The 14,674-nt window shown below is 33.6% G+C and overlaps 1 protein-coding gene and 2 long non-coding RNA genes across 18 annotated transcripts; 2 read left to right on the top strand and 1 right to left on the bottom strand.

Annotated features, from left to right (window-relative positions):
• Nucleotides 1–1,577: 1,577 nt before the first annotated feature.
• On the bottom strand, nucleotides 1,578–6,638 carry LOC147394106 (dolichol-phosphate mannosyltransferase subunit 1-like). 9 transcript variants are annotated; one of them, XR_015181690.1, is made up of 7 exons: nucleotides 6,290–6,638; nucleotides 5,174–5,316; nucleotides 5,050–5,083; nucleotides 4,885–4,964; nucleotides 3,582–3,704; nucleotides 3,072–3,469; nucleotides 1,578–1,852 (listed from the first exon to the last, which is right to left on the bottom strand). XR_015181690.1 is itself a non-coding variant. In XM_086454571.1 (6 exons), the coding sequence occupies exons 2-6, from the start codon at nucleotides 5,291–5,293 to the stop codon at nucleotides 1,821–1,823; spliced, it is 336 nt and encodes a 111-aa protein (XP_086310697.1). In that variant the 5' UTR covers nucleotides 5,294–5,316; nucleotides 6,290–6,616; the 3' UTR covers nucleotides 1,578–1,820. The 9 variants fall into 9 exon arrangements, 1 of the variants encoding a protein (XP_086310697.1); XR_015181683.1 differs by having other exon boundaries at nucleotides 3,142–3,469; nucleotides 6,290–6,613; XR_015181687.1 differs by having other exon boundaries at nucleotides 3,072–3,260; nucleotides 6,290–6,613.
• A 1,303-nt stretch (nucleotides 6,639–7,941) lies between these two features.
• Nucleotides 7,942–11,172, top strand: LOC147394105 (uncharacterized). 4 transcript variants are annotated; one of them, XR_015181470.1, is made up of 5 exons: nucleotides 7,942–8,725; nucleotides 8,799–8,917; nucleotides 9,082–9,190; nucleotides 10,674–10,768; nucleotides 10,951–11,172. It is a non-coding gene; the product is annotated as an uncharacterized LOC147394105 (long non-coding RNA). The 4 variants fall into 4 exon arrangements; XR_015181471.1 differs by lacking the exons at nucleotides 8,799–8,917; nucleotides 9,082–9,190 and having other exon boundaries at nucleotides 7,942–8,166; nucleotides 8,592–8,725; XR_015181472.1 differs by lacking the exon at nucleotides 8,799–8,917.
• Nucleotides 11,173–12,239: 1,067 nt separating this feature from the next.
• Nucleotides 12,240–14,409, top strand: LOC147394104 (uncharacterized). 5 transcript variants are annotated; one of them, XR_015181880.1, is made up of 5 exons: nucleotides 12,321–12,342; nucleotides 12,440–12,558; nucleotides 12,655–12,774; nucleotides 12,897–13,957; nucleotides 14,091–14,409. It is a non-coding gene; the product is annotated as an uncharacterized LOC147394104 (long non-coding RNA). The 5 variants fall into 5 exon arrangements; XR_015181881.1 differs by having other exon boundaries at nucleotides 12,328–12,342; nucleotides 12,440–12,489; nucleotides 14,091–14,407; XR_015181882.1 differs by lacking the exon at nucleotides 12,440–12,558 and having other exon boundaries at nucleotides 12,240–12,342; nucleotides 14,091–14,405.
• The last annotated feature ends 265 nt before the right edge of the window (nucleotides 14,410–14,674 follow it).

Raw genomic sequence — 14,674 nt, 5'->3', positions numbered from 1 at the left:
GATAATGGAACAGAATATTCCTTGAATGAACTCAAGGACTATTGTAGTAAGCCTATGATTTATAAGCAATATAGAGTTATTGATACACCACAACAAAGTAGTGGCGGAACATATGAATCGTTTGCTTATGGATTGTGCTTGACGTAGGTTAGTTTCAACTAGGATGGATGGGTTGACGCAGTTCATATTACTTCTTATTTGGTTAATCATTCTCCTAATGCGGTGCATGAATGCAAAATTCCAAAGGAGGTATGGTTAGAAAGAACTATTAATTATTCTTGCCTACGTACCTTTGGTTGTGATACGTATGCATTGATTCCATAATAGCAGAGGAATAAATTGGACGCCAGGTCCAAAAAGTGTATTTTTCTTGGTTATGCAAATGGAGTGAAGGGATGCAAATTGGTTGATCCTACAGCCTACAAGATTTTAATAGGCCAATATGTTTTTAATGATGATTCGTTGCAGAAAAGGTGCGCGCATCAAAACTCAGAAACAAAGGAGAATTTTGAAATTGAATTTTTAGATAATATTCAAAATATTCTAGAAAATTAGGAATTTGAAGATATGATTGATGATGAGCAATTTGGTATCGAGACTCAAGGAAATCAAAGCTGATCACAAAGAGAGAAAATCTCCAACTTATCTCAGGGATTATGTGATAGCTTATGTTTGTGTCAATGAAGAATGTGAACCTATCTTGTATCAAGAGGCATGCGATTCTATGGATGCTAACCACTGGAGAGTGTCTATGGAGGAAGAAATGGAACCTTTGCATAAAAATAAAACTGGGAATTAGTTCAGCAACCTAAGAGGAGAAAAGCTAATGGTTGCAAATGTGTATACAAACTGAAAAGTGATGCTAATGGGAATATTAAAATGTGTAAGGCCTGGTTAGTATCCAAAGGATATGCTCAAATTTCAGGTACTGATTTAACGAGATATTTTCTCCAATTTTTCATTTAGATACTATTTGCGTTGTATTAAGCATTGTGACAGTACTTGATTTAGAGTTGGAGCAGTTAGATGTTAGAGCTGCCTTTTTGCATGATAATCTTAATGAAGAAATTTATATGACTCAACCTGAAGGTTTTGTAGATGAAAATAAGAAGAATCTAATTTCGGCTAATTTAATCATTGTACGATCTAAAACAAGAGCCAAGGTGTTGGTATAAGAGATTTGATTCCTTTATTTTGAACTTGGAATTTTGTAGATCACTACAACAAATATGGAAATTAGGAACGGTTTATAACCGTTCCTAAGCAAGTATGAAACGGTTTACGGACCGTCTCTAATCGAGGCGTCGTTAATGAGTTTAAACGGATTTGAGGATTTGGAACGGTTAAAAACCGTTCCATATATTAGAATTTGGAACGGCTTATAACCGTTCCGAATCTGAAAACACTATCACAAAAAAATGACCTTAGACATCGATTAAAAATCCGATGTCTATAAGACTGATGTTCTAAATTTAAGACTTTACACATCGATTACAAACCGATATCTAAACGTTTTTTCAAAAATTCAATTTTTAAATTTTTTTTTTCTACGTACCTATTAACTGCAGTCAAAACTAACACAAATAGAGAACATTGAGGTTCTCTATCACATCATTTATAGATAAAAAGAGTTACAATTAGTCATGATTTACAAAATTATTAAATACTTCACCATCAAAATTACAAAATGTCGTATAATACTACAAATAAACCGCAATTGTCCCTCATTTAGAGATTCACTGCCACTAAGGTTGCCATTCCCAAGTACTTCACCATTGGTTAGCAATAGAATTGCTTGTCCTTTACGCCCATAACCAGATCTACTCATTGGGAAACGTTTGGGTTTGGAAACCTTAAGAAAAGAAAGCACGACAACAATGTCAGAAGGAAATCTAAAACACAATGAAATTGCAGTAACTATGAAACCAATGCCACTTATCAAGATCTGTAAGTATAACTAACAAGACCATTCAATGACAGATGTTTTCCACTATAAAATTAGCTTGCATGTTAGAAATCTCCATTATTACCAAAATCACACTAAAATATGTAACAAAACCTCTAGAAATTAAAGGACTACTCAAATTTCATGAATAAAAGGACAAGGTAGTTGCTACTTCATATCGAATCTGCAACAGCTTGTAAATAGAATAAAAAATCATGTTCATAGAAATTCAAAAATAGTCAGGCTAAGCCACTGCATAACTCCTTTATGCACTATTGACAGTATGGACCTTCATCTAAAGACCCCACACTTTCAACGAATCCTTTATCTGCTATTATCATGAAGATGGAACTTATAAGTGGCTTAGCTAATAAAAATAATAAGAAAAACATCATATTAAGTAAGTTATTGAAGTATGGTTGTAGTTAAAGTGTTAAAACTCCAAAAACAGGCAAGTAAATTCTTCTGTTTGAGTTTTGGTTTCTTCAAAACAGAGAAAACTCACTCCACTATTTGAAGGACACCAATGAGCTTCGGTACATTGAATTACATATTTGAGTACTTGTAGAGCCTCTACAACTCAAGCTTTTAAAAGACGAGCTTCAGGGGATTCAAGTGATTTTATAATATATGATTTACTCAGCTTCATAACCAATTTGACAAGTTAAGTTCTAGAATGAAACATTGTACTAGTATACATGTCAAGCTAAATATTTGGAAAATGAGATGACACTATGTCATAGGTTGAGTATAATCAAACTTACAAAAGAAGAACTAACCACAGGAGCTCCAACCCAACCACATGAATTTCACCCCCACACTAATGTAATGCAATATAAATAAATAAATAAAATCTGCTCAACATCTTCATCTTGAGAAGATCAAACCTTATAAGTAAGAAACACCAGAGAAACACATCAGCTATTCTAACCAAACCAATCATATCCGCACTCATAGAAAACAGAGCAAATAAAATAACCAGCCTGCATAGTATTACTGCAATAAGCTCATATAAAGATGCGATGGTGGCAGTAAAACTAATATGAAAAACCAGTCACAAAGACTCAATCATCAAGCAAAAGAATCTAAAGATGGATATTTTCTTCAAAATTTTACTTCAACTTACATGTTGTCCATACCATTGACTTCCGGATTGCAAAAGGAAAATATCTTAGACGAAATCTTTGGAAATTTACCTGCCAAATTACAACAATTTGTTGAATAAAGTTACTCCACATAGCAGCTTCCTCAAGTTCTGATGGTTGTATAAATCAGCAGGTAGACTCAATTTCTGGTTGAGTAGAGCTCTTTAGTCCTACAAAGTTAGACCAAGCTTTCCAAATCATCAACTACGCAACCTCTTACAAACCATAAATCAGAGAACACTAGTAAGAAAAACTTCAAATACTCGCCTTCCAATTCAAAGATAGATGTTAAATCTGAAAAAATTTCCAAGTTTGGTATATGGAGAGGGATACAACTTTATCTTTATATTAGCTACTCTTGCTCTTGTCTTTGATATTGCTACCTTGCCAAATTCTAGTCTCTTAGTATTTTTATCAATAAATGTTTTGTTATACTCTTAGATATTATGGATGCACCCATAGTGGCAGATTGAGTTGCATGTCTCACTAACCATGATGCAGAGGAGATACTGACAATGTACCTACTAAGACTGTACAGGTGGCACCTGCTACTGCCCTGGTGCAACAATCTATTGGGACAGCAGCACCTGCTCTAGCACCTGAAGCATCATCTCCTAGTAGCAACAAAAGGTTGTCAGGAAGGTTGGTTTGTTCCATTTCAGTGTAGTTTTTGTACTTTTTAATACTAGATTTTTGTCTCATTCAATTTAGATGTTTGTTTACTAGTCTTATGCATGGCCTTCAAGTTTATTTCTGATTAAAAGCTATAATCCAGGTAAACATTGTCCATAATGTCAAAACAAAAGTATAATAGCAATCCAAACCCTCTATTGCCCCCCTTTACTGACCTCAAATCCTTGTAGTTGGGATGCAAATTTGTTTTTATTTTTCTTGTGAATGGGAGGTGATATAGCAGATCAAGAGATCCAATGCGAATGGGGCTATTGATAAATTTGTGAAAGGCCTGATGTTGTAACATCACTTAAGGTCTAATTCAACTAGGCTTTTGCAGCAAGTGGCCAACGCTTGCCACCCTGCAACACCTATACAAGAATATATAGATCAAATAGTATTTTAAAGCTTATAGAAAATTTTTAAATAAAAATTTAAAAATTATATACTTTGACATAAATATATAAAGCTTATAGCAAATCAATAGCGTTTAGAGCAAAGTACTTTGACATAAATAACGCATAATAAATAATTATGTTAACACAAAAATAATAAAATTAAATGGAATACATCTGCATATACTTCGACGCAAAAGAGTTCACCATTATTGTGGAACTTCTATAAGCCTTTTGAGGGCAAGCTAAAATTGAAAACACAAAAACCTTTGATGCCATTTACTCAAACAGATGACCATACTGAATTATTAGCAATAAACATACTGGTGATGAACCTTGTTTTAATCATCTAAAGAAACTTCAAAGGGATGTACAATGTTAGAAGAAGTAAAAGAAAATACATTTACTCCAAAGGTCTGCCATTACCATATGAAGAAGTTAGAAGGCCAAGGGCATGGAATTTAAACAATTGAAAATCATGAATATTTCATTGTAACATTTCTAACTAGACATCGTTATAGTCACATTGATGTCTTGTAAATAAGTCTAGACAACAATTTAAATTTAAGATTTTCTTCCATTTTCTGCATTACATCCTTTTTGATACATGATTTGACACGTGTACCAGCATCAAGGTATCATAGGTTATATCTACTACTGTACAGTTCCTAGTATGCTACCAGAACAAAACCATGTAATGATCCTAAATCCCATCAAATACACTTACATGGTGGGATGGATCAGCAATATCCATGATAAGAATAAAATTTCCGGATGCACGCTTCAGCCCATGAGAGTAAGCGGTGCCTAAAATAAATTTGGGATTGCATATTAGTCCCTAATTGTTTAGGTTAAACAGGAAAAAAAAAAAAAAAAAAGAGGATAGACATACCTAAGCCGAGCTTCTTTGGTCTAACTCTTAATAGCTGCATTATCGAGAGCAAAACCATGGGTGGTTATCACAAAGCCTGAATAAACCAGCCCAACAAAATTGAAGGCCCAAGTATAACACTTACTATGCGATCTTCTCCATACAGTTGATGTAACTGTTTTACAACTTCTTGATCATATGAACACTTGCAATGTAGCTCGCCAGCATCCTCAGTGAACCAAGGATTAGTAAACTCGCAAAACATTGTTTCAATGCAATGATCCCAACCTAGAACATAGAACAATGACAATGAAAGGAGGTGCAAGATTGACTGTAGAGACTCAACAAAGCAATCAACAATAAATAAGTTCCCATTATTTCAAGATTAATTACAAAAATAGATGGTTCGGCTAAACCTACCTGTCAATCATTTGAAACAAGTTTAGAAATAATATCGAAAGATAAATTACAAAGTCGGAGTACGGGTTTAAAACGGCAAGGGTAAACTTCGGAAAAAAAAACGTTGAAAACAGGAAAAAACAAGAAAAATAAAAGATAAAAAAATATACTAAAAGTTAATAAATATATATATATATATATATATATAATGAAAATTCATAAAATCAAGTTATTATCATCAAATCCCATATGTTTTCAAAAAGAGCTTAACTTATCACACCATTAACATCTAGGTATGTTTAGTGTATTGGTTGGGTTTGTATCAAGCATAAACTCTACAAAAATTTTTTGATAGTATCCTAAAACAAAACTTAATAACAGACATTAAAGAACAAACATTCCTTCAAAGTCATTGTCATTGGCAACATCCCTACAATTGAAAGGTCAAAAAAGATTTTTCCTAACTAAAAATACAAGGGATATTTCATTTCAACATTTTAGTGTCTCATATCGATCATTGCAAATTGAAGAACTCCACAGCATGAATTAAAAATCAGAAAAAAAAAAATCCAAACTAAAAGCACTAAATCTTCATTCGAATTGCACATTTAAGTTAAAAATATAAAAAAACGAAACCCTAACCAATCCTTGAACGAAATCCACCATAGACGTCAAAGAAAACTCGATTCGTAGACACAAACTGATTTTTTGAACAAATTTCGAAGCCAAAAACATTGTTGGAAAGAACACATGTAAATCAATGATAAATCAAATCAGATCTAACTAAAAATCGCGTAATAGGGTTCCAAAATCATAGAAAATGATAGATCGAAGAGAAAATTGAAAGAAAACAATATCTTACATGGGAGACGAAGGGATTTCGACAATCCCAGCCTTAGGTTGCACAGATCTTAGACAAAGAATCGATCGACATTGAGTAACGAAATGGATTTTCTCTCAGAAATTGATAAATCTTCATCAATCCTAAGTTCGTCGGGAAACGACTGGATTTTCGTAGCTTTTCGAGCAATTTTTCCTTTCTCTCGAACTCTTTCCGTCCTTTTCGAGCAAGTTTCCCTTTCTCTCGAACTCTTTCCGTCCTTCGTTCTTACAAGAACCAGAGAATGACCTCTTCGGTTTGGTGAGGGTTAAAATGAGTGACTTACGATTGAGAAACGGTTTCTAATATAAAAAACGGTTTCAACCCGTTTTTTATTACAAACGGGTAAAGTCCGTTTCACCCTCATGTTCCAAAATAAACATTTTCTTGTAGTGGATATGAAGCTGATTAATGTACTTATTAGCATACTAATAATAATGGTGGCTTTATTATCTTGTTATTGTATGTCAATGACATGTTAGTTGCAGGCACTGGCAAAAGTGACATTGCAGCATTGAAAGTTTAGTTGGCTAGAATTTGACATGAAGGATCCGATGATAATTAGGTACTTGAGATGGTTGTACTTAGAGATAGAAAGACCAAGAAGATCTGGAAAACTCATATGAGCTATGTTGAATGGATTCTGCGCCGCTTCAATATGAAGAATGCCAAATCAGTTAGTATTCCTCTTCTTGTTGGTTTAAAATTTTCTTTTGAACAATGTCCTAGCATAGGAGCAGAGAAGACTGAGAAGTCTACAATGCCATATTTTTCTACGGTAGTAAGCCTAATGTTTGTTATGTTATGTACTAGACCCAGGGGCAAAAATACATGGAGACAAGGTGGGACCATGGCCCTCCCAAAATTTTCAAAAAATATTTTCTATATACTTAACACCATTTGACAAACAAAGGCTAAAGCGACTTAATTAGGTGTAGGTGGTGTGTAGCCCCCACAAAAATATTTTATATACAAAATAATTGGATAAAAAACTCTTCAACACACTTGTAGGCTGAGCTATATGTAGACATGTGTGGCCCCCCAAAAACATTTTTAGAGAGATTATCGAATAGACCTATCTGTTGCAATTTCTCAAGTTTGTTATTTAACCAACCTTAACTTATAAAACTTACTAGCCTGACTTAGTAAGATTTCTAATCTTATTAAGTTTGTTGGCCCACATGGATTATCATATTTGCAAATCCAATACCACATGCTTCTAAATTTCTGTATAAACTCAGATTCAGAAAAGTATAATATAAAAAAAATCTCTTTTAAGCATGATCCATGATAAAATTCAAAGGTTGAAAATCCTACCCAACAGTTTGAAAAAAATTGGAGCCAAAAAACGGAGTAGTTGTACATATCTTCCATTCTGGTGTTTGAAAACTTGAAATTTCAAGATGGAAGAAGCTTTGGAAGATTACGTTGGAGACCCCTTTAGTGGATTCTGCACTCCAAAACAATAATTGAAGGAAATTGAAGAGATTTTCACTACAGGAAAAATGATCTATAGCAACGACTTGTAACGACGGTTAATTAGAATCTGTGGCTATAAACCATTTACTTGCACCCAAAACTTAAGTCGTTATTGAAATACCCTGTCACTCCCACTCCCACTCCCAATAGCTCTCTCTCTCTCTCTCTCTCTCTCTCTCTCTCTCTCTCTCTCTCTCTCTCTCTCAGCCTCACTCTCCTCACGGGTCAGCAAACCCTCTTCTAGTCCTCTCTCTCTCTCTCTTCGATCTGTTATGTTTCTCGAATTCCCTTTGTATTCATCTTTCATTAAATAAACAAGCTCTCTCTTTCTCTCTCTCGACTCAACATGTTCATGCTGGATCCATAGCGTCGTTCGTTAGGTTTGTTTTGTTTTTCCACTCTTGAACTATTCTAGGGTTTGAGCTATCGGTCTCACTCAGTAATTTTGATTTTTTTCTTAATTTCTTCAGATCTGTGAGTTTGAGCTCTCAAATTTTATCTTTCTGTATAATCTTCAGTGGCTTTGGTAATAAGTTTTCAATCTGATATCGAAACTTTAATCAGGTTCGATGGTCTAGTTTTGGTTCAATTTCAGATCAAAATCCTTATTTCTTTAGTGTTGGTTCAATTTTTGGTTCGATTCCAAACCAAAATCCTAATTTCTATAGTTTTGATTCTATTTTTAGTTCATTTTCAAACCAAAACCCTAATTTCTTGTTTTATAGCTAAGATTTTAATCAAAGAAACTGGTACTTTTGATTACGGTGTAGCAATCGATCCCTAAACCCTAGATTTCATTTTCTAGGTTTTTAATATCAAGAGGAGATCAACTCAGTTGAGTTTCCGCATCGACAATCAAGTTTTTAAAGCTTTTATTGCTTGATATTTTGGTACTTCAACTCTGGTCTCAATCACATTTTGGGCGAAATCAGATTTCAGGTGAGTTTATGGTTTAATTTCAGTTTAAAATACTTAGATTTATGGATTCACTTTGATTTTTTTTTTTTTTAAGAATTAAACCTTGATTTCGGTATAATCATTTATTTCAATCGGTCTGGACTCTTGCTTGCCTCTCTCTCTCTCTCTCTCTTGATTGAGTCTTCTGTGAAAATCTCCAATTGGATTAACCAAGTAAGTAAAAAAAAAAAAAATTACCTTTGAAATCGCTGATCGAGAGATAAACAGTGAGCTTTGGTACCATTATGATCATTTTCTTATCCATTTTTTGAATATGGTTTTGATTTGTACCATTTGTTAATGCTATTTAATAAATGTTAATCTGTCTGTTTTGACAGTTCAATTTCCCCTCCAATTAAAGTCAATATGGTTTTGATTATCCCTTCTGTAATGGGCTAGAATAGAAGTAGCACAACCTAAGCTCAGAACTTGAATGATGAATCAAAGGTATATCCATTTGATTTGCTCATTTTTCCATTCTTTGATCAATGGGTGGGACCTAAAATTATATATGCAAGTGACATGGGTAGGCACTAGGCTTTTCAAGATAGTTGCAGCAGCAGCAACTATGGTGGGTGGGGATAGTAGCAACTAGAAACTAGCAACAACAACTCAATAGGAATCAAAATTTGTTTATTGGCAATATGTCAACCAATTGAGCTATGTTTTGACACTTACTAGCATATTGCCAACATGTATTCAACAAGAAAAAAAAACCCCTACGCATCTATAACAATTTAACTGCCACTAAATGTTGACATTTATTCCTTCTAGAGAAATGCCTGGTTATTTTGTTACATATGAGATTGGGATTCAATTTCTGATGTGGACCCAATGATAGACTCAGTAGTAGTAAGAGAAAAAGGCACTTTATTCATGATGCATTCACCTTTTTGTGTTTAAATCAGTTTAACTCTAAGCATTCATTTGTAGTGTTTTGTCTTTCAATATTCTCAAGATCCATTGTCAACTTGAAAAGGTTAAGGTAGCTATGATGTTATTTTTCTTAACTGCTTCATGTTTAGCTTCCTTTTATGCCCATATAATCTAGGGAAATTTTCAGTTTAGTTGAACCTTAATCTAGGAAACTCTGATGGTTTGGGAGCTAATTCTATTCTGTTAAAAAATTGCATCATTTCTAATAGAATTTCTCATCTATCATTGTGAGCACATCAAGGTCTACAAGCTCTTAAATAGATGACACTAATTTAATTTTTTTTATAGTAGAATAACAATTGTATTTATACACTCTATTTTTGGAACTCAATATGGATGCCATCTTAAGGTCATTGCTAGATTGATGTCTTGAAACTATTGTGATTGGTAATCCCTTGCAACTATTGAGACCGAGTTAAGTTATATGACTTTCTGATAATACGTTGTTTGTGTCTCCTATGTAAAAAGGGATTCTGTTCATATGTTTCAAATTATAGGTCAAGATAATGAAAGGAAAAGACTTAAGAGAGAACAAAGTCTATGCATTTGTGTCCTTTAGAACAAAAAAATTGGCTGCTAAGGTTATTCAACTTCCCAATACTATTGAATTCAAGGTAAATGCACCTTATCAGGGGCAGAGCCAGGATTTTGCTCATGTGCGAGCAACCAAGGGTAAAATTTTTTTATGGGGGACAACTAAGAGTGAAAAAAAATAGTTGTGGGGGCAACTAAGAGTGGAAAAAAAATTTGTGGGGGCAATAGTGGCAAGTTTTTTTAACCCCCGCTAAAATCTGTTGCAATGGTTCACTAATCGATATACTTTGAAAATTCTTGTGGGGGCAAGTGCCCCCACTATGCTTTTCTATTTTTGTCATTGGAATATTTTTCTTACTAAGGCAGCTGTAAGTCCCTTTAATGCTTTGCTATGTGCAAGTTTGCAATTTATTTAATCTCATAATGGATTGGGTTACCAAACTTACTGTGGGTTGTGCAGGGCTATTCTGAAATAAAGAGTATGCCGCTTCTCACTTCTATGGAGAATTGTGTTATGGTACGTCTTGAGGCTGGAAAACCCATGTATACGCCATCGTGAGTATTGGAAATTATTATAATGTTATTTTTTCACAAACTATAAGACATGAGCATAGATGTGTGAACTGGGCTTTGCAACTATGTTATATAGTATCTTTGCATTTATCTTTTTTTATATTAAATTTTTTTTATCACAATCTTTGGATGTTATAGATTCTCATATGCATTTGCTAATGCAGCCACTGATAATACACAACAGATGATGCAAATGAGTTGATTTGGATTTGATCCTTCAAAGGTATGTCTATTTGATGACTCTTTCTATTCTAATTGTCCTTGTATATTTGATCTAAGAAGTTCCTATAATATTAGTTCCAGCTATCGAAGGAAATGAATTGAGTTTCCTTTAAATCTATTTCACTTTGCACTTAGCTTTCTAGTAACAAAACCACTTAGCATGGTTAATAATATTTTATGTTCTTTTACCATTAAGTGGTCCTATTGTTTGTTTTAAGGCTGATTGAGACATTATGTTAAGGTCAGTTACATATTGTCACTAATATTCTATGATCATAGTGTTGTGTTGTTGCTGGTGAAGGTCACATGGTAGATTTGGGATTAATTGTTAATCGTTCAGTACTTTAGTGTTATTTGTCTAAGTTTTTATTTTTATCTTTTACATGATAATTAATCATGATCATTCAAGGTCTTTGTGTAGAAACACAATATGTATGGTCCATGGCTTGGGGAATTATCTGGGGTGTTTATTCATTCAATGAACTCATAATTCTCGCATTATGTTCAAAATCATAAGAGTTTGGCGCTCTTTCGTTTTCTGTTTCTCCACCGCTATAGAAATGTAGTCACTTGAGAACACATCTAGCCTCACATGCTTTGGACCCTAGCTCATATATTGTGTCAACAAGCCACAGATGATCTGCATTCAGTTCTTTAAATCTGATGGATTCATAGAATCTTGGCTTTCCTCACCTTTCTAGGAATTGTCCCCATAGCATATGTACTTGACAACAAGTTTTTCAGCTTCTTTTGCTCAAGTATCCCTATTCTTAATGTGATTTGTCTAATATTTGAAAATATGAATCTATTTAACGTTTGAAAATTCAAAATGTATACTCTGTCTTATAAAAAAATGTTATAATATTTATTTTTTCTCATTTGAAAGAATATTTATTCCTGCATGTTTTCCAGTTGTATTCGCATTTTTATGCAGAACATGCGAGGTAAAAAATTATTATGGCCAATCTTTTGTCAAAAACCATGTGTGGTAATAGTTATTACTAGTTATTGATTTGAAACCTTTACATTTGAGCAATTCTCATGTTCTTTCTTGAAAACCATTAAATTCCAATTAACACATATATGTGATTCTTCTTCTATATGATGAGGTCAATAATGTACTAGGTCTTTTTCGTTTCCCAAGCTGTTGCATTTAGGACGTCGGAAGATCTTTTGTGCTTTTCTTGAATTAAACTTGTCAAGTTGAACTCATCTTCTAACACTTACTTTTTTCTGATCATGAAATAGATGATTGAGAGATTAAATTGGATGGCTGATAAATCAAAAAAAGGCCTTCGTCAAAGCAGAGGTATCATGGTAAATTATATTTATAGGTAAATCTTCTGCCCAAAACTTTCATCTTCTTTTTTTCTTTTTTTTTTTTTTTTTTTTTTTTTTTTTTTTTAATTTATGCCCTATTTTCACTGAAAGGGAAGAAAGGTGGGGTCCCCATTTGCTAGATCGTAAGGAAAATCTACAATGTACGCTTCGAGTGCTTAGTTTTCTTTGCCTTTTGAATTGTTATTACCTTCCATAGAAAGAAACTACAGGTTAATAGTTTTCCTAAGCTGAGTACAAGTGCTTGATGTCTCTGTTCTACCATGTTCTCGAGGGGAACATAGTTTTATGACCTTCCTTCTTTTTAGGTATTAGATTTTTTCAATAGCCGCATGGATGCCTAGATAATGGATGTTGAATGGTCTGTGGAGGAAGTCCTCCAAATCATAATCATCAATCGCCGATCTTGGCGAGGTGAAAGGATGAAGGTAAAATGTTATTGGTCTATTTGGCATTAGAAATTGTAGTTCAATTATTTTTTGGGAAAAATTATTTTCATGAAAAATAACGTGCCTTTAACTTGTATTTTGGAAATATTGAATCCGAGCAGATGTTTACTCAATTACGGTTCACATATGAGCAAGAAAATCATCCTGAGGAGTTCTTCAATCCATATGTGTGACAGCTGGTACTGTCTCGCAGGTATTGTTCCGCCTCTTATGGCTCCTTACGCTACAAATTTTTTATGTTTTCCAATCAACAAGTTTCAAACCCAAGAATAAGCATACAAGCATTGGCATTCTGTATCTAACTCCTTTGGTGCCAAAAACCATTCTAGTGTTTCATTTATTGCTTGGCCATTTTTGCCATACTCTGAAACAATAAAGACATTTCTACTTATTTTGAACTCATCACACAACTTTTACTTCTGTATTAAAATCGAAGATCTGTATTCAATTAGTTGCTTATATATGTTACGTCCCATTAATCTATTCCCAGCCAGTCTGCCTGTAGAGGTAAAGTACTTGAAGTTCCTTGCTACCTATAATAATAATAATTTTATGTGTTATTATGGAGGAAATAGGACTGTTTTATACATATTATACTCTTTTAGTTGCAAGTCGTGCTTCTTAATATCAATAAACTTTGGTCATGTAGAAAGGTCATTTAGTTGGGAATAAAGTTTAATAAGACTGCCAATATATGTCTTATATTGAAAAGAAATTAATGCAATTTGTCAACAAAAAAAAATCAGATAAAAAATAACTAAATAGTAGACATACTTAAACTAATGTGGTGTAATTGCAGTTTTGGCCTCCAGTTGGCTGGGTGAACTACCAATATATGCCACCGCAGGTTCATGTCGTGTTTCACAGCTTTGTTGCCACATGTTGCTAAAAACACTTCTCACTTCCTTTTGTTTCTCTCTCTTGAATCTTTCAATTACATATCCCTTCCAATACATGTGCATGCGTAATACATTTGAAAAATTGTATTTGAGGTAGATGTATGTGGATGGCTGTGCTAGTAATGATAACAAGTATGAAGTAGGGAAGATCCTTGTCTACGGTATCTAACAAGTTGAAAATGTGAAAAATTGCTAACATATCTTTTCTTCAACTTATTTTGTTTCAGGGACGTCCCATTCCAATTGTTCATTGTGTCATTGAGGTTGTTATTCTGGCCAAACCTTTTTCGTATTCATTTATTTACGTGGAATAATAGAAGCAAACTTAGAATTTCACTGGTATGACTAACATGCTTAATAAATATGAACATGATCCAAAGCTTTGTGTGTGTGCAGGTGTTAAGCATGTGTGTTCAACCCCTATAATGGTTCCCATACCATTACATACAACATACATTTGCAGTTATGGCCTCATCAGTCATTTTCGAAATATGATTATAAGGTATTACTGTCTGATAGTACGTACTGATAAGAGAGAATTTTTTTAATTATTAATTATTTATTTGTTTGATAGTGTGATGAGATCTATTCTCTATGTTTTTCTTTTATTATTGTTTTGTTTTGCCATACCTAGATTTAATCATCTTTATTACACTTACATGTATCTTCAAACCAAGGAAGGGGAGTGGGTTTTAAAATTTGAAAACTTCTTCAAGGGTTTTTGTAGTTCTATAGTTATGGTTTTGTCAGTATTTGCATTTTTTTTTTCATGTTTGTGATCATTGGGACATCAATTGGTGGTTGAAGCGTGTGAATATCCCTTTGAGTCCATTGACTCTAGCCGATGTGAATTTCCTTAGGAATCAACAGGAAGTGATTAACAGGTCAGACCCATTAGAAACTCAGCCAACTCAAATGGCTTAAGGCGTTTTAACGTCACAAATAATCATTCATGTGTAAATCACCAATGACTAACACAT

This window comes from Akebia trifoliata, chromosome 9, assembly GCF_017979445.1.
Source record: "Akebia trifoliata isolate Shusen 1 chromosome 9, ASM1797944v1, whole genome shotgun sequence".
Classification (NCBI taxonomy): Eukaryota; Viridiplantae; Streptophyta; class Magnoliopsida; order Ranunculales; family Lardizabalaceae; genus Akebia; species Akebia trifoliata.
Note: the sequence above shows the minus strand (reverse complement) of the source record. Positions and strands in the feature narration are given on the sequence as shown.